Genomic DNA, 26232 nt, shown 5'->3' with positions numbered 1-26232 from the left:
TGAGGGGGGGGGGGGTAACTGGACATGGACTTTGGTTTATTGGAAACTTTGGCAAACATAAGGGGGAGGAAGGAGAGCCCACATAGCAAAAACAGCCACTCTAATCAGGGCCAAGGTGTGGTCAAGGTAGGAAGGTGGACGGGATGGCTTACCGGGTCCTTGATTTGGGGTGTGGGGCTTGTCCTGGGTTGCACACACCCATCTCTGTGCAGCCAGGAGGGATGGTGGCAATGGAGAAAACCAGACCTTTCCGTTGACCTCTGTATGGTCAGCCTGGTGCAACTCTGGACGACTAGTAGGGGTGGTGCTACTTATCTGGGGCGTGCAGGCGTGCTGTGGCCTCCCCCTAGCCACCCCCCTTTCTAGGGCTGGCGAGCCACAGTCACATTTCCTCTCCCTATCCAGCATCATGCCCCCCCAAACAGGTTTGCGCACTCAGTGCGGGAGGACACTCCACGACCTCGCACCCGGCTCTTAGGAATGAGCCCGAAGGCGGCGCATGGGGAGGCGAGGGAGGGGGATCGGCCGGGGGCGGGGCGACGTATGAGGTGAAGGGCTGTGCACCGGAATCCACACCGCTCGCCGTTCGGAGGGGGCGGCCCCGGGGGAATAGGGGCGGGGCTCCGGGGCGGGTGAGCTGGGGGCTAGGGCCCCAGTAGCTCAGCCTGAGTGCTGCGCACCCAGCCGTTCCGCCTGTCAAGCCACCTCCTCTCCAGCCGGCCGTATTACCGCCCTGCGCCGCCCGGCCCTTATTCATGCTGGCACCCTCGGCTCCAGAGACCGCGGTCCCCATGTCCCAGGCGGAGGCAGACCTGGCTCTGCGGCCCCCGCCCCTTGTCACTGCCACGGGGGCACCCCGTCTTGGGCCCCTTGCTCGCCGGGCGCGTCGCTTCTCCGGGAAGACTGAGCCCCGGCCGCGTTCTTCCCGTCTCAGCCGCCGAAGTTCAGTTGACTTGGGGCTGCTGAGCTCTTGGTCCCAGACAACCTCACCCGTTCCGGAGCCCCCCGATCCTCCGGACTCTGCTGGTCCCGACCCCTCAAGGAGTCCACCGCCTAGCTCCGAAGAGCCCCCCAAGGGCACGTGCACTGGAGGAGCCCCGGTAAAGGCTGCAGACACTGTGTGTCCAGAGCTTGCGTGCTCTGCAGGAAGCCCGGGGTCTCGGGAACCGCCGAGGGTCCCCGAAGCCGCGGCCCAGGAGCGGCGGAGGGAGCAGGAGGAAAAAGAGGACACAGAGACCCAGGCTGTGGCAACGTCCCCAGACGGCCGATACCTCAAGTTTGACATTGAGATTGGACGTGGCTCATTCAAAACGGTGTATCGAGGGCTAGACACCGACACCACGGTGGAGGTGGCCTGGTGTGAGCTGCAGGTGCGGCTGGGTGCCCCCTTGGCAGCACCTTGGGATGGGACCCTTTGGAGGTCTTGGGATGGGAGACCCAAGGGATAGCAACAAGGGAGGGATGTATTTTTCCAGTCAAATGTCCAGACATTCCTGCTCCCACTTGTTCTGATGACCCATGGATCTGGCTGATTCTGGGGAGCAGAAAGAGAAACTGAGGCAGGTGGTGTGTGGTGGTTCCCCAATGGGTTTGGACATTTTCTCACTTTAAAGTCTCTATACTCAGCCCTGAGAAGTGGGAAGTAGGGTGGGAAATTGAGTACTGAGCCAGTTCAGGTATGAAAAGGTGGCTGGCCTTACTACTTTCCTGCTGTGGTCCCTCCCTTCCCCTAAGTCCTGAGACCCACAGCATGACCCTGGTCCTCCTGTTTCCTCAACCTGGATCATTGCAGAATGATGGAGGCCAGGGAGTGGGGCAGAGTCCTCTCCACTTAAGAAGAGTTCAGCTGTTGTGGCAGGATGGGGCCCTTCCAGGCCCCTTCTGGAGCAGTCAGACTTCTGGACTTCTCCACAGTTGGGGGAGGAGGAGACAAGGAGCTCAGGCCCTGGCTGGAATCCAGTCCTGCTCTTTATCCCACTGACTACCTGGGCTCTCCCTCCCCAGACCCAAAGTTGCTGAGTCCCGTGGGTTTCAAGTTGGGGCCAGCAGCTTCAGATGCCGAGTGGGGAACAGAGCCTGGGGGAAGGGTCCTTCCTGGAGCCCTGGCACTGGGCTTGCCCCTTGCTCCTGCCAGTGCCGCACCCCAGGCTCTAGGCCAGGCTAGGAGAGGCGGCCAGACTGGGGTGGAGGGGGTGAGGGAGGGTGATGAGACAGGCGGGACAGCCATGGGACAGGGGGCAGTCTCCTGGCACCTGGTCCTTGATTCTTCCTTTCTCTGTACTTCCCTCTGCAGCCCTTCTGCCTCCTGTCTCGTTCTAGCAGTTCTCAATTTATGAGGTTAACCCCCTTGCCGGCCCCAATTCTGTGTCCGCCGTCTGCCCGCCTGCTGCCCGCCTGCTGCCAGCCCGCTGCCAGCCCCCGGGCGCCCCCTCCCGCCTCAAGGCCTGCCTGGGCGGCCACAAAGGCGCTATTGAATGAGCTCAGGGCTCCAGGACCTGATTGCATAAAGCCGCTTGTGTCCAGCGGGGGGTCCAAGAGGCGGCCCCAGACCCAGGATGGGCGTGTCCTTGAGCAACTTTGAGGGGGCGTACCTGAAATTCGGGGTTTACAGCTGGTTAGGCCTGCGATCTCACCAACCCAGCCCCATCCCACAGCTTCAGCCCTCATCATCTTCCCGCCCCCTGTGCCCCATCCTTTCCTTCCACGGGGGGGTCCTGGGCTTGACTTGACCTTGACTCCTATCCCCTACCCCACAGACTCGGAAACTGTCGCGAGCAGAGCGGCAGCGATTCTCAGAAGAAGTGGAGATGCTCAAGGGGCTGCAGCACCCCAACATCGTTCGCTTCTATGACTCGTGGAAGTCAGTGCTGAGGGGCCAGGTTTGCATTGTGCTGGTCACGGAACTCATGACCTCTGGCACGCTGAAGACGTGAGCTCTGCGATTGGTTGTAACGGTTGGTGGGAGGGTTGGTGGTGGGAGCTTTCACTGCTTCTGAAACTTTTCAGGCTCCTCAAACTCTACATCCAGGTCCAGCACCAGGTTCACTATCTCTCACGCACCCCTCTTGTGTCCCTGCTTTGATGAATGGCAAGGTCCACTCAGTACTCCAGCCAAAACTTGGGCATCTCCCCAGATGCCTCCTCTCGTTCCACTCTGTGCATACCCTTCCCCCATCAGTCTGTCTCCAAGTCCCTCCTTGCATCTCCCCACTCAGAGTTCACTGCCCCATCTACACTCTTACATTGCTGCCACCTCACTGGTCTGGAGACCTGCAGTCCCCTCAGAGGGCCTTCCTTCGCGCTATCCCTCTCCTCTCCAAACTATCCTATCTTCCTGCAATCCAGGGTTATCTCCTTCCATTGCAAATCTGACCCTATCACTCCCATCCTTAAAACCCTTCAAGATCTCCCTGGGCTCTTAGGATAAAGTCCATACTTCCTAACCTGCTCATAGCCCTTAGGATCCAGCCTCATATTCAGCCTAAATTTCAGACAAACCAAATTCCCAGCACCTCCTCCCATCCTCCTCTGTGGCTTGTTGGTTGCATGCCTTTAAGCACAGTGTTCCCTCTCCCTGGAAAGTCTCCATCTCTTCCCCTTTTCACCCTTGAACTCCTACTCATCCTTCACGATGCAATACAAAAGTTATTTCCTTTGTAGAGCCCTCCCCCACGCTGGGGCAGTTAGTCATCCCTTCCGGTGCTACCACAGCACCTTGGCCTCAGCCCTATAGCCCCATATGTGCCTACCACACTTCCCAACTCCGTTTCTCCCTGGATCCCTGCGCTGACCTAGGCTAGGAGAATGCTGGGCAGAAGATGCATGGGTGGTGGTGCTGGTGGGGCTAGGAGAACTTCCGGGGGGGGGCTGCTCCCCCGCTCCCCCCCCCCCCCGCAACAATCCTGGCTCTGTACTCTCCCCAGATACCTGAGGCGATTCCGTGAGATGAAGCCCCGAGTCCTTCAGCGCTGGAGCCGTCAAATCCTGCGAGGGCTTCATTTCCTACACTCGCGGGTACCCCCCATCCTGCACCGAGATCTCAAGTGTGACAACGTCTTTATCACGGGCCCTACGGGCTCCGTCAAGATCGGGGACCTGGGCCTGGCCACGCTCAAGCGTGCTTCCTTTGCCAAGAGTGTCATCGGTGCGTCCCTCCAGAACGGTCTTTGCCATTTCTACCTCTCCCAGTCAGAAGAGAGCTTGGGGTCCCCCCTTTCCCCCAGCAGGGTCCTTCGAGTTCTACGGAGTTAGAAAACCATGGGGAAAATGGGGAGACCTATGGCATCTCCTCTCCCCCTTACCGCAGTGGTGAAGGGTCGCCCACTTGCACTCCAGAACTGGAGGGCTGCCCAGCCTATGTACACCCAAGGGGAGGAAGAAGCCAGAAGGGAGGCTTTGCAGCCTGATGCCTGCTGTGAATCCTACAGGGACCCCAGAGTTCATGGCGCCGGAGATGTACGAAGAAAAGTACGATGAGGCTGTGGACGTGTACGCGTTTGGCATGTGCATGCTGGAGATGGCTACCTCCGAATACCCTTACTCCGAGTGCCAGAATGCCGCACAAATCTACCGAAAGGTCACCTCGGTGAGAGAAGGCCGGAGAGGAGAAGGAATTCCAGGTCCCCTCCCATATTCCTGTCCTAACCAGTCCGTGGTCAGTGCCCTTTCCCTTAATGAAAACAGGCTAGACACAAGATGCCCTGGTTTGCACTGAAGGATATGATGCGTGCGCGCACCCCCCCCCCCCCAGATTAAGCTATTTAGAATAATGATGTGTGTGTAGCGCTCCCTAGAGTTTACAAATGATTCCACTTCCAATCTCTCATCGGATCCTTTCAACTGCCCCAGGGGGTCAGTCAGCATGGCAAATATTCTGCCCAGCGTTTTAAAATGAAAAAACTGGCTTAGAGGCAGACTTGTTTAAGTTCACACTGTCGGTACTTGGGGGTTTGGGAATTGAAATCAAATGTTCTAGTAGCAGTCACAGTGCTTTTGCAGCTGCAAGTGTTGCTTCCTTGGGCGTGTGTGTGCGAACACGCGCATCAAGCCCATAGCAAGGGTGCAGAGAGCTGGAGGCTTAAAGCAACCCCTTCCCTCAGGGCACAAAGCCAAACAGCTTCTACAAGGTGAAAATACCCGAGGTGAAGGAGATCATTGAAGGCTGCATCCGCACGGATAAGAATGAAAGGTGGGATAGAGGGAGCCAGATTGGGTGGGTTGCTGGGGCGGTGGCTGCGGGGGGTGGGCTCACTGGGCGCCGCTGGCCCGCAGGTTCACCATCCAGGACCTTCTGGCTCACGCCTTCTTCCGCGAGGAGCGTGGGGTGCACGTGGAGCTGGCAGAGGAGGATGATGGAGAGAAGCCTGACCTCAAGCTCTGGCTACGCATGGAGGACGCCCGGCGCGGGGGACGTCCACGGGATAACCAGGCCATTGAGTTCCTCTTCCAGCTGGGCCGGGACGCAGCTGAGGAAGTGGCGCAGGAGATGGTGAGGGGAGGGCAGACTGCCCTACAGCGGGCATCTGAGGAGCCTCGGGGTGGTACGAAATGGCCCAATCACTCTTCTCAGCATCTCCTGCCAGTGTCTCCCTGCCCCTTCCTTCTTAACACACCCACACACACATCCTGTGTTCAACACGCTTAAGATTTCCTTTTCCAAGACAAACCCTGGCTCCTCCAACCTCCCTGCTTTCTTTCCTGCTGATCTGATGTTTCTGGAATGCCTTTCTCTGCAATTTATCGAGCTACTCTTTTCTCTCTCGTTTTTTTTTTCTTATTCACCCCGACACCCCATCTCTCTCTTTTCTTTCGTCCTCCATGCTCAGAACCGTCAATTTCAGGACCCTCTAGAGTCAAAATTAAAAGCTGCTTTTCACTTTAGCAGGTCCTCAGTGGCAGGACCCACCACCAGCGGTCTTGTTTTCCACCAGGATACATTTCTCTCTCCTTAAGTGCTGAGACTATTTACTGATTTTTCTGTTCCTGACAGTGTTGACACATGGTAGGAGTCTATTAATAGCCCACATGTGTACATGGCTCAGAGCACTCTCATGCATTTGATCATTGTTACCACCTCTACATGGAATGACTTTACCCTGATTTATTAGTGAGGAAATGAATGCTCAGAGAGGTTGAATATCTTGTCCAAGGTGCCAAGCAAGTGGCAGAGCTGGATCTAAACTCAGGTTGTTCAGCCTTTAAGTCACATCACCCCACCCTACTTCCTTTACGTGCCCAGCAAAGCTTGTTGCTGAAATGAATAAGGAGATGATGAAAGCAAGCTGTCGGAACAGGAGAGGTATACCTGGGAGGCAGAAGATATGGGGAAAGTTTGGGGGCCTGGCTTAGGAAGGCCTGAGGGGGAAGGGAGAGAATATAAGGTTATTAATAGAAAAATGGAAGTTGAAAGGGTGGGGGTCAACTTTGTGGGTCTGGGTCAAGAAGCTGGAAATGTGGCATAAGAACAGTTTTCCATAGCACTGACCTGAGATCAAATCCTGACCCACTACTTATAGGGGCTCTTTTTTTTTTTTTCTCGCTGAAGCTAGAAACGGGGAGAGACAGTCAGACAGATTCCCGCATGCGCCCGACCGGGATCCACCCGGCACGCCCACCAGGGGGCGATGCTCTGCCCCTCCAGGGCGTTGCTCTGCCGCGACCAGAGCCACTCTAGCGCCTGGGGCAGAGGCCAAGGAGCCATCCCCAGCACCTGGGCCATCTTTTGATCCAATGGAGCCTCGGCTGCGGGAGGGGAAGAGAGAGACAGAGAGGAAGGAGAGAGGGAGGGGTGGAGAAGCAGATGGGCGCTTCTCCTGTGTGCCCTGGCCGGGAATCGAACCCGGGACTTCTATACGCCAGGCTGACGCTCTACCACTGAGCCAACCGGCCAGGGCTTATAGGGGTTCTTGAGCGGGACACCACTCACATCTTTGTTTTGGGGACTGTCCTATGCATTGTAGGATGTTGAGAAGAATCCCTGGTTTCTACTTAGTAGATGCCCAGTTATGACAACTAAAAAGTCTCCAAATATTGCCAAATGTCCCACCTCCCCCCAAATGAAAGCAAGTGACTTACTATATAAACATGAAATATCAACTTATTTCTAAAATGGGGTTGATAAGACTTCCCTCAGGAGGTTATTGGGAGGATTGAATAGTGACAGTGTAAGGGATTGCTAGTTAATGGGTACAGTAGGTAACCAATAAATGTCAGTTTCCTTCCTCCTATGTCTTAGACTTAGAGGCTCCACAAAAGTGTTCTGATGGGTCTTTGAGGAGGGTGGGCCCAACCTGTGTTTCTCACCCTCCTACTCCAGGTGGCCCTGGGCTTAGTCTGCGAAGCTGATTATCAGCCAGTGGCCCGTGCAGTGCGTGAACGGGTGGCTGCTATCCAACGGAAGCGTGAGAAGCTACGCAAAGCTAGGGAGTTGGAGGCCCTCCCCCCTGAGCCAGAACCCCCGCCACCAGCTGTTCCCATGACTCCTGGTCTTCCCAGTTCCTTCCCCCCTGAGCCTGAGGAGCCAGAGGCAGACCAGCACCAGCTGTTCCTCTTCCGCCATGCCAGCTACTCATCTACCACCTGTAAGTCACCTCTGACCTTGGCACGTAACTCCCAGAACCCTTGGCCTCTGCACCCCACCCCTTGCCCAGAAGTTCAACCCAGCAGCACTGCCACTTACCCTGCCTTCCACATCTAGCCCTGGAGCTCCTCTGGACGACTCCAGGCCCCTCCCTTCTCAGGCAGCCCCCTCCTCTGCCACCACTCTCCTTTATTTCCCCTTTTTCGATCCCCTCACCCACCAGCGGATTGCGAGACTGATGGCTACCTCAGCTCTTCTGGCTTCCTGGATGCCTCAGACCCTGCCCTTCAGCCCCCTATGGAGGTGCCATCCAGCCCCGCTGAGTCCCATCTCTGCCTGCCCTCGGTGAGAGGGGGTCACTTGGGAGGGTTGCCAGCTATCCAAAGCCTATGACCTACCTCCTTCCTTGTGAAATCCAACCCCATGACCGGGCCCCATGTCCCTGGAGATCCACCACTGTTGTCCTCATCTTCCTTAATTCCATCTCCCTACTACCTCAGCATCCTTGAAACTGCCTCCTGGGGGCCAGCAATGCTCTTTCCCTGATCTCAAGAGCCTGTATCCTATTGCAGGCTTTTGCCCTATCCATCCCATGCTCTGGCCCTGGTAGTGACTTCTCCCCTGCAGACAGGTAAGTTCTGGCATGAGTTTGGGGTGCTGGGGTGAGACATGGAGCTCTGGGGTCCCAGTGTCCACCCTGACAGTCCTTCTATCTCCTTTTCCTCTTGTAGCTACGCCTCAGATGCAGCATCAGGCCTCAGCGACGTGGGTGAAGGGGTGGGACGGATGAGGAGACCCCTCGCGAGAAATCTCCGGCGCAGACCCCGATCCCGGCTTCGTGTCACTAGTGTAAGGAAGAGGCACAGGAGCTGGGGAACAACCTTCAGGGCCAGGAGGGAGCTGTCAGGAGGATGGGGGAGGTCAGCCAGAAAAGGGAAGTAGCAGTGTGTGACTGGTACCCAAGTGGCAGCCAGACTTTGGGGACAGCGTCTGCTTCTCTCCAATTATAATCCAGCCACATAACTTGGTTGGGGTGGGGTGGGGACATGTGAGGAGAGGACAGAGGGCTTGACCTCCTCCATTTTTCTGAATTTAAATCTGAAGGTCTCAGACCAGAATGACAGAGTGGTTGAGTGCCAGCTACAGACACACAACAGCAAGATGGTGACCTTCCGATTTGATCTGGATGGGGACAGTCCGGAAGAGATCGCAGCTGCCATGGTAAGGGGGAGACATAGGAGGATAGAGTGTCTGAGTCTTGGATAAGACTCTCTCTCCTGGTGTTCCCTGTTGCTGAACTCCCCCTGCCCCAACCAACAGCAAGGGTTTTTAAAGCACTGGTTGACACTCAGCACAATGTCACCAAAGACATCTCTGCCCTTGTTTTGGGGGAGATTTGTTTATCCAGTGAGGTTTGGATCCTCAGGGGGAGCAATCTGAGACTAAGATTGAATATACACAAGTGCTACAGTGAAGTCCATGCTAGATGGCAATACTGTGGCTGTAAGTGAAGGATGGGCTAGGGGCAGGGGCGGGAAGAAGTAGGATTTAGGTGAGGTCTGACAGATGGGTAAGAATGGCAGTGAAGGGTAGAAAGGGCAGTCGGGGGGGTATAGCACAGGCAAAGGCAAAGAAGTAGGGAGTAACTTGGAATATGGCATTGGGAGATCTTCATGAGGAGACCACTAAAATTAAGGGTTCCACTAAAAGTCCTTCTGGAAGCAAGGTTGGGCATTTGGAGTGGGCCTGGATTATAGATGGTCTTATGAGTTAGGCAGAGTGTAACATGGTTAGAATAGGTTCTAGGAAGACCGATCTGCCATGGGATGTGGGTGTGGGTGGGGGGTAGGGAATCCAGTTGACAGGTGGGTACAAGAAACCAGGTGTGGATTGGAAACAATAGATTATCTGGGAAGCAGGAGGGGGTTTCAAGCAAATAAGTTACTCTGTAATACAATAATTTATTGACGTAGTACAATACACATGGTACTCAGTAAATATTTGCTGAGTTGATATGATAGGGTGTTAGGGAGAGGGGATATCAAGGGTGACTTGTAGCTTGGAGGGACTATTGGGAGTAGACTATCAAAGAAAAGGGGAAGTTGGAAAAGAAAGTGGGCTTTTCTTAGGGGTCATGGTGAGCTTCAATGACAGGCAAGATAAGATTGTCCACAGTTGCAGGATGTGAGTCAGGCAGGGCTAGAGAGAGAGGTGGATTTAGGAGTCGTCAGTATAGAACTGAGAATGAAGGGAGATGGGCATGCAAAACCAGAGGCATAGAAAGCCTGAGAGTGTGTCTCAGTGGATACCTCCACTTCTGGAATGGGAGGGGGCACAGGTCATCACAGGGCACAGAGATGGAGCCTGAGAGGTAGGAAGAGCCCCGAAAGATGTTAGTAAAAACTAAGGGGAGAGAGAGTTTCAAGGAGGTGGCATAGAGTGAAGCCTAAGGCAAGATCACACTGGCTTTTGTCAGGAGAAGGTCCTTGTGAGAGACCAGTTTCAGTGGAGTGAGAGCGGTGGCCGTCAGCTTCCGGGGTGAAGGAGGGAAGGGAATGGGAGAAACGTCACATTTCAGGTACTGTCTTCTAAAAACGCTTCTCCTCTATGTCACTCAGCTTGTGTCCAGGACAAAGACAAACTATCACTTGGCATGCAAGAGTATCACCTTTTTATCAAGCTACTTGCCTCTTCTGGAATCTTTCCTCCAGTCACCCTGGTTTCTAAATGGTCCTCTCTGAAGAGGCTGGGAGCTTTTCTGCTTCTGCCTTATCTGCTCAGGGGTCTGTCGCCTCTTGCCTGAGAGCCTTCTCTACTGGGTTCTCAAGCCCACTCAGGCCTCACGCTGCCACAGAGACCCGCCCCCTGACCCCAGGACCCACTGCCCTCTTTTCTTTCTTTACCAGTCTACCCTCCACTTCTCTGCAGCAGAATTCTCCTGAGACTTAAATCTGATCTTGCTTTTTCCCCAAAATCTTCAGTGGCTATTTGTGGTTACAGAGTAAGAGCCAAACTCTAGAACAGGCGTCCCCAAACTCCGGCCCGCGGGCCGCATGCAGCCCCCTGAGGCCATTTATCGGCCCCCCACCACACTTCGGAAGGGCCACCTCTTTCATTGGTGGTCAGTGAGAGGAGCACTGTATGTGGCGGCCCTCCAACGGCCTGAGGGACAGTGAACTGGCCCCCTGTGTAAAAAGTTTGGGGACCCCTGCGTCTAGAACATGGTCTTTACAATTCGCAGTCCTTTCAGCTCTACTTAAGTCTCCACTACTCTGTGAACGTGCCAGCCCTTCCACGCCCCAGAGCTATTACTCCTGCTGTTCCCTCTGCCTGCACTGCCCTCCTCTTCCTGATGAAGTGTGGAACAGAAGAAAGGATGGGCTTTCACATAAGACTTGAGTTTAAATTTCAGCTGTTATTTACTAATTCAGTGAACTTGGGCAAGTTTCTTAACCTCTCTGAACCTCCCTTGTTCATCAGTAAAATGTAGGTGATAATATCTATTTTGCAAACATGTTCTGATATAATATATGAGATGTGATATATATGAGAAGGGCAATGCTATGATATAATCTATGAGATGTGTTCACACAGTAGGTCCTAAAGGCTTGTTTTTCTTATCCATCCTTCAAAGTTCAGCTTGGTGCCACCCTCCCAGCTCCCCTAGCTCCCTCCACTCTGCACCCCCTGGGGTGGTATCACCTACTCTATTTTTGGAATAGCATTTTTAAGAATTGTGGTTAAAAAACACGTAACAGCCTGACCAGGCAGTGGCGCAGTGGATAGAGCGTCAGCCTGGGATGCAAACGACTCAGGTTTGAGACCTCGAGGTTGCCAGCTTGAGCATAGGTTTATCTAGCTTGAGCATGGGTTTATCTAGCTTGAGCAAAGCTCACCAGCTTGGACCCAAGGTCGCTGGCTCGAGCAAGGGGTTACTCGGTCTGCTGAAGGCCCGTGGTCAAGGCACATATGAGAAAGCAATCAATAAACAACTACGGTGTCTTGCAACAAAAAACTAATGATTGATGCTTCTCATCTCTCTGTGTTCCTGTCTGTCTGTCCCTATCTGTCTCTCTCTCTGTTAAAAAAAACAAAACAAAACAAAACAAAAACCCACATAACATACAATGTGCCCTCAACCCTTTTTAAGTATACAGTTTGTGAGCGTTAAGTATATTCACACTGTTGTCAAACAGATCTCCAGAACTTTTTCATCTTGCAGATCTGAAACTCAATACCCATTAAACAACAACTCTCCCTTTCCCCTGCCCAGAACAGCATTGTTATCTATCCCTCAATCATAAATGCCTCACCTGTCGTGGGCTGACTTGCAGTGTATTGAGTTCTGTATGTATGTGTCTCTTCCACTAGATTTTGGGCTTCTTCAGGACCAGGACCTTGTTCTATGCTTCCCTGTATTTCTCACAGTACCTGGCACAATGCCTGACACATAATATGTGCTAATAAGTGTTTGTGGAATGTTATATTTACTATTTATTGCCTCATTTTTATTTAAGTGTATGTGTGTGTGCATGCCACATACACATCTATGTGGTATATTTTATTTATTTATTGGCTGATTGATTGATTTTAGAGAAAGTGAGAGAAACATCAATTTGTTGTTGTTCCTTATGCATTCATTGGTTGATTCTTGCATCTGCCCTGACCAGAGATGGAACCCACAACCTTGTCATATTGGGATGATGCTCTAACTGGCCAGGAATCTTGTTATACTTTAAAAGCCCTAAGAGAACAGAACTGTGTCCAAAAGCATGTGAGCAAACAGTGGAAAGAACTCAGGCTTTGGCTTAGACAGGTTTGGGTGCAAATCCTGTGATCTTGGGCAGACTGAACTTAACCTTTGAATACTGGTTATTTTAACTCTATAATAGGGGTATTAATACAAATCCCAGAAAGCTGTTGGCATTAAATGTGATATGTAAAGTCTCTACTATATATGTGCATCCTATGAAGGTTAGCTAGTTTCCTCTACAGCTTAGAGGAAAATAGCTAATGCCACGCAGTGCTTGACACTCAGTAGACATTTTTTAAATACTTGTTTTAGGTTGGTGGTTGGCAGAAGTGGTGGGGTGAAGGGCTGGTTTTGAAAGATCGGGGCAGGGGAAAGAGATGAGTGGGATAACTGAATCCTCCATCCCCCTTCCTGCTGACCTTTGCCAGGTGTATAATGAGTTCATTCTACCTTCGGAGCGAGCCGGATTCTTGAACCGGATTCGGGAGATTATCCAGAGAGTGGAGACCCTGTTGAAGAGAGATACAGGCCCTGTGGAAGCTGCCGAAAACCCCCTGGGTCCTCAGGTCAGACCCTTTGGGCACCTCCAGGGGGAAACGGACTCTGCTGCAGCTTCGTTACTCTCTGCTTCACCAGTCACCTTGGATCTAACCCCTCTCCATCTCTGGGAACCTAAACTAGTGGCTCTTAACCTCTGATGAAAGCCATGGACCCTTGTTCTAGAAAAATGTCTTCAATGCCTACATTTCTAACTCATTGAAAGAAGTTGCAAGAATTGTACAAAGAACTCCCAGATACTCTTAGACTAGACTTGCCAATTGTTTTGCCACACTAATTTTATCTTTCTCCTTTCCCTTCTGTGTGTCCACATATTTTTTCTGAATCACTTAAATAAGGTACAGCCATCATGCCTTTTTACCTTTCAGCAATACATTTTTGAATTCCTCAAATCTGTCTCTGGACTCCTAGAGGTCCATGAGTCCTAGCTTAAGAACCCTAGTCTGAAAGCTTCCATCTAAGACTAGGCTCTTCCCCACTGTGACTGTGGGCCCCTTCTCTCCCTCAGGAGGAGCCAGCGCCATTGCCTTCCCTCCCAGGCCCCCTCCCCAACCCATCCAGTGGTATGTACTGAGTTCTGTCCGTACTCTTCCCACCTCCTGGGAAAGGTGCAGCAAATGGTGGATTGGAATCTCAACACTCCCTTCTCCCCTCGCAGAGCTCCAGAGCAGTACCTCCCTGGAGCATGGCAGCTGGGCAGCCTTCTCCACCTCCCCATCTTCCCCTGGAACCCCTGTGTCTCCTGGAAACCCATTTTCTCCTGGAACCCCTGTTTTTCCGAGTCCCATCTTCCCCATCACTTCTCCCCCATGTCATTCCTGCCCCACCCCATTCTCCTCAATTTCTTCCCAGGTCTCAAACCTCTATCCACACCCTCCCAGCTCTCCACTTCCATTTCCCCCCAGTGTATCCCAGTTTCCAGTTCCACCCTCTCAGCCTCCACAGAGTTCTCTCCCCCCCAGCTCCCCCCCTCCCTTCTCTCCCAATGGTTCCCAGGGCACTCTCATGCCTCATTCCTTTCTCCCATGCTCCTCTGCTTCGCCCCTCCCCCCCACCACAGCAGCCCCTCTCCTCTCTCTGGCTAGTGCCTTCTCACTGGCGGTAATGACTGTGGCCCAGTCCCTGCTGTCACCCTCACCTGGGCTCCTTTCCCAGTCTCCTCCAGCCCCTCCTGGTCCCTTACCGAGCCTGCCCCCTCCCGCCCCCCTTGCTTCCTGTGGCCAGGAGAGGCCTTCGCCTTTGACAGCCGAGTTGGAGAGTGAGGTAAGTATGAAACCAAGAGGGATGATTAAGGGGGCTCCATTCTGGATCATTCTCCTCATGGACCTGCACTTTGTAGGCCTCCCCAAATCCTGCTCGGCCACTTCTGGGTGAAGCCAGACTGGCACCCATCTCTGAAGGTGAGGCCTCTGACCACTGACCTTCCTCCGCCCACTATCAAGCCACTTGGTATACCACCACCGGTTTCTCCCCCTCTCTCCATGACTCCCTCCTTGTCTCTCTGCAGAGGGAAAGCCCCAGCTTGTTGGGCGTTTCCAAGTGACTTCATCCAAGGAACCACCTGAGCCTCTTCCCAGGCAACCAACATCCCTGGCTCTTTCTGGTTCCCTGAAGCCTCCAACTCCTCAGCTGACCTCAGAAAGCTCAGACACAGAGGACAGTGCTGGAGGCGGGCCGGAGGCCAGGGAGGCTCTGGCCGAGAGTGACCGCGCAGCCGAGGGCTTGGGCGCTGGAATTGAGGAGGAAAGGGACAGTGGGAAGGAGCCCCAAGTGGGGGACAGCTCCCTACCCCTGGGCCACCCCAGCCCAGTGTGGATGAACTACTCCTATAGCAGCCTGTGTCTGAGCAGTGAGGAATCAGAGAGCAGTGGGGAGGATGAAGAATTCTGGGCTGAGCTGCAGAGCCTTCGACAGAAGTGAGTCTGGGGAGGATGGAGGACAAGAAGTGGACTTGGGAGAGCAAAGCGTGTACCTAGCCCTCATGCTCCTGGTGCACCCTCAGGCACTTGACAGAGGTGGAGGCACTGCAGACACTACAGAAAAAGGAAATTGAGGACCTGTACAGCAGGCTTGGGAAGCAGCCCCCGCCGGGCATCGTGGCCCCGGCTGCCATGCTTTCCAGCCGCCAGCGCCGGCTCTCCAAGGGCAGCTTCCCCACATCCCGCCGCAACAGCCTGCAGCGCTCCGAGCCCCCAGGCCCTGGTGAGACTGCAGTTGCCAGACTCCCATCTTTCCTAAGTTCATTTCCCTAGTGATGCAGCTTTCTTTCAGGCCCTGGAGGTCTGACCTTGGTTTGTGGGGCCTAGTCCCCTGTCTCCCTGCGGCCCCTTCCCTCACTCAGTGCTCTCCCTCCCCATCCTGCACCCAGGCATCATACGAAGGAACTCCCTGAGTGGCAGCAGCACCGGCTCCCAGGAGCAGCGGGCAAGCAAGGGGGTGACATTCGCCGGGGATGTTGGCAGGATGGTGAGGGCGGGCCCAAGGGTGGGAGAGCCCAGGGAATTGTAACTGGCTGCAGCTGTACCTTCCTCCCACCCTGGAGGTTTCTTCAGTACTTTTTCTTTTCCCTGCAGTGAATTCAGAACAGAAGCCATGTGTCTCCACCATACCAGGACCCACCATGTAGCTTGTGCTCTCAGAATCTGCTGACCAGCACTACTCTGCAAGGAAGATCCCAGTACTGAGGGAGTAGGAGGACAAAGGGGCATGGAGAGTGTTGTTCCATTACAGCGAAGAGCCAAAAATATGAGAACTATTTGCTGTGTGTAGAAGGTATAAATTCTGCAGCCTACCATTCCCATCCCTGCTACCTCCTCAGCCAAGATTCAACCACTAAGCAATACCACCCAAGCACAGATGCTTCCAGAGGGCACACTCCCAGCAGGGCAAGTGGACAGGGTGTTCTCACAAGAATTAGCAGCAGTCAATAAAAATGCTGGAAACCAGGACTCTGAATTTGTGTCTGTCAGGCCTTAAAAACTGGGGACAAAGGCTTGTGCGGTAAAGAAGGGGAAGACTTAGAAGGGACTTTCCTCTCACTATAGGAGGCAAAGGTAGAAGATGCCCAGCCTTCTGGTTTCCTGCCAGCAGTTCATAAGAAAAATGCAAGGTCAATGACCCACCTCACCAAACTAAGATCCCATCTAGACATCACCTTACATTTGCACAGGTGGGCCCCAATAGAAGTTAAAAAAAAAAAAAAAAAAAAAAAAAAAAGCTGCTTGTCCCTCATCCTTCATTGACCGTTCTCTCTAAGGGTGGGAAATGCCAAAGTTGGAATAGTGTGTTCTTGAGGGTAGAGGACAGAGAGTGACCTTCCTATCCCCAAGATGTGGTTTAGTCTCAAACAGCCCAGTGACCCACCATGAGTTCTCCCTTAAATCAGGTGGAAAGATCTCACGGAAAAAGTAATTCTAGTTAAACATTTACAGCTCCCTGGGGCAATGCCACCGCTGCAGCTACTGCCTGTGGAGCTTTCCAGCATGAAGTGTCAGCCCAACACACTCATCTGACTCCAAGAGAGATGACTCAGTTTATTATTCTCCACTTGACCCCATATTTCCTATAGTCCCCAACATTGCCAGAGCTGTCATACCCACTCCAATAACAGCCCATTTCTTGTATTTCTTCCTCCCAGCCCCTGGGAAGTGAAGGGGATAAATCACAAAGTCAGAAAGCGTGGGAAAAGCCAAGGTTGGGTACCTTTCAAAAAAGAAAACAAACTATAAGAATGGCTCAGCTGCCACATACTGAGTATGAGGTGGGCAATGTTCCCTTGACGATGGCCAAATGCATAACTCCCTGTCTTTTTGGGCTCAGTCACTGTCCAAGGTTTGTAAGGTGGCCAGCAATGCTGTGAGCAGGCTTCAACTTCTACGAGGTCACGGGGCATCATCCATCATGTGAAGAGGTTCCAGCAGCCTGAAGATGTGCAATGCCCATCTGAATCAGGGTCCTGATGATGCCCTTGCCATAGCTCGGGCTTGAGCTGCTTTGGCCTCATCTTCCAGCTCATCTAGGAAACGCTCCTGGGACACTGAGTAGATTGTGTAACCATCTGGGGAGGTGGGTTAGGGAAACCACTTGGAATATATGCACATTCCCCTTTCCTAGATTTGTTTCCACCACACTTGTTAATCTCTCATCTTCCCAAATCAGTGACTTGATCTTCTGCCCTCTGTTCTTCCAAGCCCTAACTCCCACCCCGTTATTACTAATGAATTACATTAAAAGAGCATCTTAAAATGACATTAAACGCTCGGCTCAGCGTTCGACTTTCACAGCTCAGACTCCTTCTATCATCCTCACACTGCCCTCCTACACGCCTCTGTTCCCCTTCTCTGACCCCCATCTGCGGTCTCCCTGAGTCTACAGTCCAGACGGATACAAATAGCTAACACCAGGGCCCCGATGCCCAGGCCGGTCACGACGTTCCGGGTCCGCCGCTGTGGCAGCGTCTTCTGCCACTGGGCGAGCTGCGCCTGACGCATGACATACAGCTGTGCCGGAGTCAGTTTCTCCCGAGTCGGGTCGATGCGCTGGGCCACAGGAGCCTGTCCACTCTTAGCATCCAGAGGGTCACCAGATCCCGACGCCGCCATAGTGCCGCTCGCCCTTCGCAGTCCCCAGGCGCGGAGTTTGCTGGGAATAACAGCGTTTGGCCGCCGCCGGGGACGCTGGGAACTGTAGTCCGCCTTTTCTTTTACCAACCCGGTGCGTCTCTTGGCCTTAGGAGAAGGGCGGGGAGAAGGGAAACGGCCGTGCTTTCTGATTGGCTAAGGGGTTCGCGGCCGTTGAGGCGGGAAAAGGCTGTGAAGGGCTGGAGGCCGTGGTAGCACTGGGTTTTCCTCAGACTTGAGGCGAGGACAAGCACAGAGGAGGGGAGAACGAATCCAGAATGTGGCAGAAGGCTCTGGAAGGAGATAAGGGCATTGGTTTTTGGGTCTAGTGAGCCGTCTGGGTGTCCAAAAAGGCCTCTGAAAATGGAAGGACCTGTAAGGCCAAGATTGGCCTCTCTCAGTGAATTTCAGTTTGGAGCTGTTGCCACAGAGACTATTGAAGACGCTCTGCTCCACCTGGCGCAGCAGAATGAGCAAGCAGTGCAGGAGTCTACGGGCTGGATGGGCAGCTTCAGGGAGACCCGGATCGTGGGTGTGGACGCAGGGCCGGGGAGCTGGGTTTTTAGGGAAGACCCGGGCATCAGTCTCTGAGGCACCGAACTTGAGATTCAGTTTACTTTATTAATTCAAATAAGTTACTGTATGCCAGGTGCTGGGGATATAGTGATGAACGAGACACACCAGCACCCTACCCTTGCTTTCCATATGTGCAGAGTATTTATTATCCATGTTGACTGGGATAGAAAGATGAAACGGAGATCTAGTCCCTGCTTTCAAACCATGTTTATAATCCTTGGAGGATATTAGGGCAAATCTGCAAATGCTTAGGTACAAGTATGGCTGAATAAGTGACATACGAGATTAAACAAGCTTTTAAGGGTAATTGAAAGGAGTGATGAGATGAGGTGTGGATAGGAAGAATTAAAGGAGTCCTCCAGGCATCCTGGCATTTGAAGTAGACCTTGAAAGATGACATTCTGGTTGGTAAAGATAGTAAGGGGGGGGGGGGTGTCAGCGTTTCTAACATGAGTAAAGCTATGGAAATAGGGACACTCAGGGTAAGTGTGAGTACCATGTAGGCCATGTTGGCCAAAGCACTGGAAAAGTTTAAATTAAGATGAGAAAGGTGCCCTGGCCGGTTGGCTCAGCGGTAGAGCGTCGGCCTAGCGTGCGGAGGACCCGGGTTCGATTCCCGGCCAGGGCACACAGGAGAAGCGCCCATTTGCTTCTCCACCCCTCCGCCGCACTTTCCTCTCTGTCTCTCTCTTCCCCTCCCGCAGCCAAGACTCCATTGGAGCAAAGATGGCCCGGGCGCTGGGGATGGCTCTGTGGCCTCTGCCTCAGGCGCTAGAGTGGCTCTGGTCGCAATATGGCGACGCCCAGGATGGGCAGAGCATCGCCCCCTGGTGGGCAGAGCGTCGCCCCATGGTGGGCGTGCCGGGTGGATCCCGGTCGGGCGCATGCGGGAGTCTGTCTGACTGTCTCTCCCTGTTTCCAGCTTCAGAAAAAAAAAAAAAAAAAGATCAGAAAGGTAGTTTGGAGACATTCCATATGGAACTTAGAGTGCCAAGGTAAGAAGTTTATAGTTGGCTTGGTAGGAAAGCAAGAAGGCATTGAAGGTTTTTTAATACGAGTGTGATATAACTGTACCTTTTGCCTTAGAAAAATATTTTGGCTGTGATGTAAAGGATGGATTGGAGTAGAGAGAGATGGGAGGGAGGTAGACCAGTAGCGTCTGTGTTAGTAGTTTAGATAATAAGGCTGAGAGAATGACAAGGTAGGAAGGATGGATTAAGAACATATAGTGTACCACAGTGGATGGGCTGACGAAGTGAAGAGGACAAAGATGACTATGCCGAAGAGTTGAGCTTAGGAGACTGGGAATATAGTGGAGCCATTGAGGGAAACACACACATACATTAAACAACAACAACAACAACAAAACCCCCAGAAAAACTTTTGTTTGGGAAAGATAATTGCTTTGGTTTTGAATCTACTGAATTTTGGTGCTTATAAAACAGAGGAAGGTTTCTAAAAGGCTGCTTAAAAAGCCAGAGGAGAGGTCAGAACTAGGGATAAAGGTTTGGAAATTATCTCCATATATGATACTGTGAAACTGTAGCAGAGGATGAGCTACTAGAGGGAGAAAAAAGGTCATGGACAGTTCCTTGGGAAACATTTTGTGTTCCAGAAATTGGAGTAGGAAGAAGAGTTGTGAAGGAAATAAAAGGAATGGTTTGGAAGATAGAACCAAGAGATCTTTGGAAGCAAGAGGAGAGTTTTAAGAAGGAATGATGGCCAGCAGTTTCAGATGCTTCGGGGATATGAACCACGGGAATGAGGATGGCAAAAGGGTCATGATATTTTACAATTAGGACATATTTGCTGGCCTTTGAGACAATCATTTCAGCAAGTAGGAAAAAATAGAAGCCAAATTGCAGAACATTAGGAAGTGAATGATGGAGTGGAAGCCGCAGATGTAAGCTAGGCTTTCAAGAAATTAGACAAAGTCTTAGCTTACGAGGACAGTAAGGGAGGGTCTTTTAGTTAAGAATAGATCTGAGTATGTTTGTTTTGTTTTTGTTTTTACAGAGACAGAGAGAGAGAGTCAGAGAGAGGGATAGATAGGAACAGATAGACAGGAATGAAGAGAGATGAGAAGCATCAATCATCAGTTTTTCATTGTGACACCTTAGTTGTTCATTTATTGCTTTCTCAAATGTGCCTTGACCGTGGGCCTTCAGCAGAACGAGTGACCCCTTGCTCAAGCCAGCGACCTTGGGTCCAAGCTGGTGAGCTTTGCTCAAACCAGATGAGCCCGCGCTCAAGCTGGCAACCTCGGGGTCTCGAATCTGGGTCCTCTGCATCCCAGTCCAACACTATCCACTGCATCACCACCTGGTCAGGCAAGATCTGATTATGTTTGTAAGTGCAGGAGGTGGAGCCAGCAGCAAGGGAGAGGTGCAACCCTCATCCATTCCACCTAACCCAAGCTCTGTGCTCTTGGCAAGCTAAAATGAAAAACAGAAACAATTTCCCAGATAATTCAGACCAAAACCAAACTGACAACTATACATACACACACACGCACAAAGAAAACAAAGCCTAAACTCTATTAAATAAAAAGATTGGTTAATAACATGCAAATATTCTAGGGTATTTTGCTTACTTGCTTAAACTAATTCTCTTCATTGGACACTGCTAGCAGAGCTTTAATCCCTACTAACAATAAGGTTTTGTACATATACCTATGTGTAATATATGTCGAATAGATTGTTAAATTAGCTTGTGCTTGCTTAACTTTGATAGTTCTTTTCTAAGAAGGTCAAAATTTCCCTGAAAACATATAGTAATTTGTATGTAATTCTTTGCTGATCAGGGCTAAAAGTTCTCAGTTTTGCAGGTTTCTTTACTGAGCACTAACATTTACCCTTGTTTCCACCCTCTCATGATATTGCAAACTAAATAAAATTCTATCTTGGGTGGTTCTTTAAAAGAGAAACAGGCAGCCTCCAATCTTGCCAAGGTATCTGGCCCTTCCCGCCAGATACCTTCCCAGTGACTCCCCTCCCCTCCCCAAATTGGGCTGTGTGCCCTGATTTGGAGGATGTTTCTTCAAAACAAGTCACTCCACCGTAACAAGCCTGCTCCTGAGAGGCTCAGCCACCACACATTTACCCAACAAACTGTTGGTGGAGAGATGGTGTCCAGCTGTAAGGTGAATCGTGTTTGTAAAGCAATGGGAGTTCTTCAGAGGGTGGTTACTAAACAAACAGTACTATAAAGACTATTGAAGCTGCAGGAGGGACCTTTCTGTTCCTGTCAACATTCCACTGCAAACAATATAGGGGTTAGGGTTTTTATCTAGCCAAAAATCTCCCTTGAAACTCGGGGTTCCCAGCATGATGTTCAGGCCAATTAGACCAGCTGGTATGTTTGTGTGTAGCTGGCTAAGCCTTTTATCAGCTGAGACCCACAGGAAGTCTCCAGGGTCACTGAGGGGGCTTGGTAAGCCCTTGTCTTTGGCACTCAGTCAGCCTCCTTTTCATGCCTCTGATCTGCCTATTGGCAGCAAAGGGAACCAAGCTAGCTTGGGTTGTTTCAGTCTCATCTTTCTCACCTCTTGACCTTCTTCCCTTGGCCCCACCATGGCTTTTACACAACGCCAAGACTTCACAGAGTGGTTTTGGTTGCACCTTGTGAATTAGGCTCTTCTTTCCTGTTTTGGCAGAGTTTGTTTTTCTTCTGTCTGAACAATGGTGTCTGGAGAAATCCGTGAGCTACCAGGCTGTGGAAATCCTAGAAAGGTAAAGCCCTAAGCATAAGGCCTTTGTAAGTGGTACCCTCAGAACAACTAATGTCCCCAAATCTTAAAAAAAAAAAAAGTACTAGTTTCCCCTTACTATGACACTTCGTTTTGCACCCTCTATTGCAAATGTAAATTTTTTTAGCTAGCAATTGCTATTGGAGAGGATAAGATGTAGCAGAATTTGAAGCAGAAACTCCCCTTAGTTTGAGTGAGTGTGGATTGTTCACTCTCCCTTTTCCTTCTTTATAGGTTTATGGTTAAGCAGGCAGAGACTATCTGTAGGCAAGCTACAATCCAGCTGAGAGGAAAGACAGTGCCTCAGAATTGGAGGACTCTGAAAGAGCAGCTGTTCAGCAAGTTTATCCTGCGTCTTGTGTCATGTGTTCAGCTGGCGAGCAAACTTTCTTTCCACTACAAAGTAAGGAGCTGGGATTGCTCATGGGCACCTGAGTGTTAGAAAGAAACCAGCTCATCCAAAGGTGACTGGGAGAAACCTACTCCTAGGCTAGGTGATACTATTTATATGGAAATTCCAGAGTGCAATTATGCTCCCTAAGCATACCTCCCACACATGCGCACGTACACACACGCACAGGCGGTTATTAGATAGCCTGAAGTTTTGTTCCCAAAGTATAATTGCTGGATAGATGCCATTATTCACACAGGTCACCTTTTCTCCCCATGGACTCAAGGACAGTTGATATAAAATGTCTGAACTGTCAACAAGCCTATCAGTATTAAAGGCAAGCTATTACATTTATAAAGGATAAATTTTTTCCACATCACTACCCAATGCCTATATAACAAAGTATCATTCATTCAACAAATATTTATTGTCTTCTGTGGCCAGATGCTGCACTAGGTGCCATGGCTGCAACAGTAAAAATATTGTCTGTGCTCTCAAGGAACTTACTATCCAATGAGAGAAGACACACAGGCAAACAATGTGGGAAAGTATTCTGATTAGTGTAAATACCGAGGGCTGTGTATGTACCTTATTAGCCTTGGAGAGTCCAGGAAGTGTATTTAGAGAAAATGACTTCTTGAAGGGGGAGGAGTGTGGAAGATGGGTGGGTCTTAAGGGAAGAGAGAGAGGAGTTAAGGAAAGCAGGGAGAGAAGGGGGAGGAAAGAGAGATCCTGATACAGGAAACAGCATGTGTAGAGAGAGGCTTGGAGAGCTTGGTGGGTTTGGAAGTGGAAGCTCTACATGACCAGCATTAGTGTAAGGGGGAATTACCAACACAGAAGATGAGATGAAGGCATGGGCTGGACTGTGAAGGGCTTTGGATACTATGCCAAGATGTATGACCTTCATTCTGACACCCTTTTCTCTCTCTTTTGTTTTTTCTTGCTCAGATAATCAGCAACATTACAGTCTTGAATTTCCTCCAAGCTCTAGGGTATCTACACACTAAAGAAGAACTGTTGGAGTCAGAGCTTGATGTTTTGAAGTCCCTGAACTTTCAAATCAATCTGCCTACTCCACTGGCATATGTGGAGATGCTCCTCGAGGTTCTAGGTACTTTGTTAAGTGTCAGGGACTGTGGGTTGGAGTGTTCCAGAGAAGACAGTAAGAATGTACTCAGGGTTTTGGGGGCAGTGGGCAGAACCCACCAGTGAGGAACAGCAAGAAGCCTGGGATGACTGAGGAAAGGGCTCTCACTGGTACCTGTCAGGGAAAGGAATCTAGGTCCCAGCGCCTGGCTGCTGTTTGGACTCACTAGGCACCCTCTTACTGCAGGATCAAAGAAGTGATTTTATGGAGGCATGAGATAAGAGGGGAACAAACAAACATACAGCATGTTATATGGAGATTTCTCTATCTTTCCCTTTGTCCTTTAAAGTTGACCTCCAACTAAAGAGGTTTCTTACAGTAAAGCAAAGAAACCAGGAAGCACTTTAGCAGCTCAACAGTTTTATGTTACATAACAACTGATATGATCAGAAAAGACCTGCATAATGCTCTTTACCATGCCCATACTCCACCTAGGATACAATGGCTGTTTGGTCCCAGCCGCACAGCTGCATGCAACCTGTCTAACCCTGCTCGACCTAGTCTATCTTCTGCATGAGCCCATATATGAGAGCCTTCTGAGGGCTTCAATTGAGAACTCCACACCCAGTCAACTGCAAGGGTAAGGCAACCCCTTTAGCGTAGGCTCCCTCCAGAAACAGGGAGTCTAGAATGCAGCATGAGAACTTGGGGAATGCACTTTACCTAGCAAGGCACCCAGTCCAGATAACCTGCACAGGTTATCTGGTTCAAATTAACATCCAGTATGTTGCTTGGATGCAGATGACTGAGCCCAATTAGCAAAACCCTAAAAGCCTTTTTTTGCTTTTACTCTTAAATTTAAATGACTTCAAGTAATTATTTTCTAGTTCTTTCTTTATAGCTGTGTATAATTTGAGGTTACTGGACTGCTTTTACAGTCACTTGGGAAAAGAAGCCAGTCACAAGGTTGCAACTTGGACACAAGTGTTTGATTACTGTAAAGTCAGAATGGTAAAAAGCCTCACAGTTACATTTGTTAGGGAGACAGATGGAACAACAAAAGGCCTATAAACCAGACAGGAGGCTCATGTTTTAATCCCAGGTGATTTGGGGGAGGCTGGGAGAAGGGTCGATTAGCTATTATTTGACCATTTCCTTCCATGTCTAAAATATCCAAGATTGTCAACATAAAGAACAATTGAAGTTCCATGACCCTAGGATTGGGAAGATCAAATTTCATTCTAGCTCCCAACTTAATAATGGTTTTAATCACTCAGGGAAAAGTTTGTTTCAGTGAAGGAAGACTTTATGCTGCTGGCAGTAGGAATCATTGCAGCAAGTGCTTTCATCCAAAACCACGAGTGCTGGAGCCAGGTATGCACCACTGAGCAGGACCAGCATGGTCAGAATTCATTTAATAGAAAGCATTCCCCCATTCGTTAAAGGAAAACAGAAAACAACCTATAAAAGATAAGTGCCAAGTCCCAGGATTAACATGAATGAGCAGGATTTAGGAGAGGAAAAACTAGGTTAGAACTGAAGTGTCATTTTCCTCTTATGAAATTGGAATGGAGGTCCAGTTCAGCTTGTTCATTTCCCTTTATGATGATAATCCACTATCATTTTAAAGTCCAATAGATATATCGTCCCAAATAGAGAAAAGGTCAAGGCCCAAACATCCCTCTCACATTTCACAAAACTTATCTCCAGCCGAGTGAAATGTCTAGCAGAAACTTTCCACACTAGCACCATCAGGGCAAAGGTATCCAAGTGTAATCTGGCTATTGGCAAACACTGGGATCTGGACTTAATCTTCTCTGTAAATTCAGAGAAACAAAAAAATTTATACTTGGCTTGAGAGAACAGCCCAAGCAATTTGTGCACTAAAACATGTTGAGATGATTTAGTAATAAGCAATCTGTCTCTATTTCTGAAGGTTGTGGGGCATTTGCAGAGCATCACTGGCATTGCCTTGGAGAGCATTGCTGCATTCTCTTATGCAATCCTGACTCACAGCGTGGGAGCCAACACTCCCAGGCGACAGCAGCCTGTTCCTCCCCACCTCGCGGCCAGAGCTCTGAAAGCTGCCGCTTCCTCCAACACATGAGACAGGCTGGATGTGCCAGCTATAAACAGCCCTCTATCACGGCACTCATCCATCCCTTTGTTTACTTTAATACCCAGAGTACAAAAGTTTCAAGGATCTTTTGAACTGTGTTTTCCAACTTTATGCTTATTTTTCTGCATCAGAGACAAGAGTTAAGGTGGACAAGTATGTCCTTTTTGTTGCATCAGGCTGAAAATGTAAAAAGGTGGGAGAGACAGAATATTAGTGAAGTTGGTTCATTTTTGCTTAACAAGGTATTTATGGCTTTAACTGTTCATTTCATTAAGAGAGAACATCAGGCCCTGGCCGGTTGGCTCAGTGGTAGAGCGTCGGCCTGGCGTGCGGGGGACCCGGGTTCGATTCCCAGCCAGGGCACACAGGAGAAGCGCCCATTTGCTTCTCCACCCCACCCCTCCCCTCCTTCCTCTCTGTCTCTCTTCCCCTACTGCAGCCAAGGCTCCATTGGAGCAAAGATGGCCCGGATGCTGGGGATGGCTCCTTGGCCGCTGCCCCAGGCGCTAGAGTGGCTCTGGTTGCGGCAGAGCTACGCCCCGGAGGGGAAGAGCATCGCCCCCTGGTGGGCAGAGCCTCGCCCCTGGTGGGCGTGCCAGGTGGATCCCGGTGGGGCGCATGCGGGAGTCTGTCTGTCTCTCCCCGTTTCCAGCTTCAGAAAAGAGAAAATAAATAAATAAATAAATAAATAGAGAACATCAGACATGGAGATGAGTATTAATCAGGGGCTCAAAAACTGGTTGACCCTGACTTAGCAAGAAGGCAGCCTGTATTTCCCTTAGTTAAACATCTCTGTTCT

General features: G+C 50.7%; 3 protein-coding genes across 5 annotated transcripts; 2 read left to right on the top strand and 1 right to left on the bottom strand.

The window, feature by feature from the left end:
• Nucleotides 1–627: 627 nt before the first annotated feature.
• WNK4 (WNK lysine deficient protein kinase 4) lies at nt 628–15831 on the top strand. 3 transcript variants are annotated; one of them, XM_066263554.1, is made up of 19 exons: nt 629–1370; nt 2757–2929; nt 3924–4144; nt 4428–4585; nt 5100–5188; nt 5272–5488; nt 7316–7580; nt 7803–7924; nt 8152–8210; nt 8311–8428; nt 8684–8800; nt 12761–12898; nt 13399–13453; nt 13549–14153; nt 14230–14290; nt 14398–14806; nt 14893–15092; nt 15259–15314; nt 15464–15831. In XM_066263554.1, the coding sequence occupies exons 1-19, from the start codon at nt 756–758 to the stop codon at nt 15464–15466; spliced, it is 3681 nt and encodes a 1226-aa protein (XP_066119651.1). In that variant the 5' UTR covers nt 629–755; the 3' UTR covers nt 15467–15831. The 3 variants fall into 3 exon arrangements, with proteins under 3 accessions (XP_066119652.1, XP_066119651.1, XP_066119650.1); XM_066263553.1 differs by having other exon boundaries at nt 15259–15356; XM_066263555.1 differs by lacking the exon at nt 15259–15314 and having other exon boundaries at nt 628–1370.
• Nucleotides 15832–16397: 566 nt separating this feature from the next.
• COA3 (cytochrome c oxidase assembly factor 3) lies at nt 16398–17533 on the bottom strand. Its single transcript, XM_066255409.1, has 2 exons — nt 17278–17533; nt 16398–16947 (listed from the first exon to the last, which is right to left on the bottom strand). Exons 1-2 carry the CDS (start codon nt 17489–17491, stop codon nt 16838–16840), a joined length of 324 nt encoding a protein of 107 aa, XP_066111506.1. The 5' UTR covers nt 17492–17533; the 3' UTR covers nt 16398–16837.
• A 339-nt stretch (nt 17534–17872) lies between these two features.
• On the top strand, nt 17873–25421 carry CNTD1 (cyclin N-terminal domain containing 1). The gene is made up of 7 exons (XM_066255408.1): nt 17873–18041; nt 21741–21816; nt 22068–22236; nt 23176–23338; nt 23810–23954; nt 24592–24688; nt 25251–25421. Exons 1-7 carry the CDS (start codon nt 17873–17875, stop codon nt 25419–25421), a joined length of 990 nt encoding a protein of 329 aa, XP_066111505.1.
• The last annotated feature ends 811 nt before the right edge of the window (nt 25422–26232 follow it).

Source organism: Saccopteryx bilineata, chromosome 2 (assembly GCF_036850765.1).
Source record: "Saccopteryx bilineata isolate mSacBil1 chromosome 2, mSacBil1_pri_phased_curated, whole genome shotgun sequence".
Taxonomy (NCBI): Eukaryota; Metazoa; Chordata; class Mammalia; order Chiroptera; family Emballonuridae; genus Saccopteryx; species Saccopteryx bilineata.
This window is presented reverse-complemented; position numbering and strand designations above follow the sequence as displayed.

Excerpts from the sequence above, each read along its gene's own strand:
- WNK4 (XM_066263553.1), top strand. The coding sequence starts at position 756 with ATGCTGGCACCCTCGGCTCCAGAGACCGCGGTCCCCATGTCCCAGGCG. Across the intron at positions 7,581-7,802 it reads CAGCTACTCATCTACCACCT|CGGATTGCGAGACTGATGGC; the intron begins GTAAGTCACCTC and ends CTCACCCACCAG. Across the intron at positions 14,807-14,892 it reads CTGCAGAGCCTTCGACAGAA|GCACTTGACAGAGGTGGAGG; the intron begins GTGAGTCTGGGG and ends GTGCACCCTCAG.
- CNTD1 (XM_066255408.1), top strand. The coding sequence starts at position 17,873 with ATGGAAGGACCTGTAAGGCCAAGATTGGCCTCTCTCAGTGAATTTCAG. Across the intron at positions 21,817-22,067 it reads GCTGTGGAAATCCTAGAAAG|GTTTATGGTTAAGCAGGCAG; the intron begins GTAAAGCCCTAA and ends CCTTCTTTATAG. Across the intron at positions 22,237-23,175 it reads AACTTTCTTTCCACTACAAA|ATAATCAGCAACATTACAGT; the intron begins GTAAGGAGCTGG and ends TTTCTTGCTCAG.
- COA3 (XM_066255409.1), bottom strand. The coding sequence starts at position 17,491 with ATGGCGGCGTCGGGATCTGGTGACCCTCTGGATGCTAAGAGTGGACAG. Across the intron at positions 16,948-17,277 it reads GGCCCTGGTGTTAGCTATTT|ATGGTTACACAATCTACTCA; the intron begins GTATCCGTCTGG and ends CCACCTCCCCAG.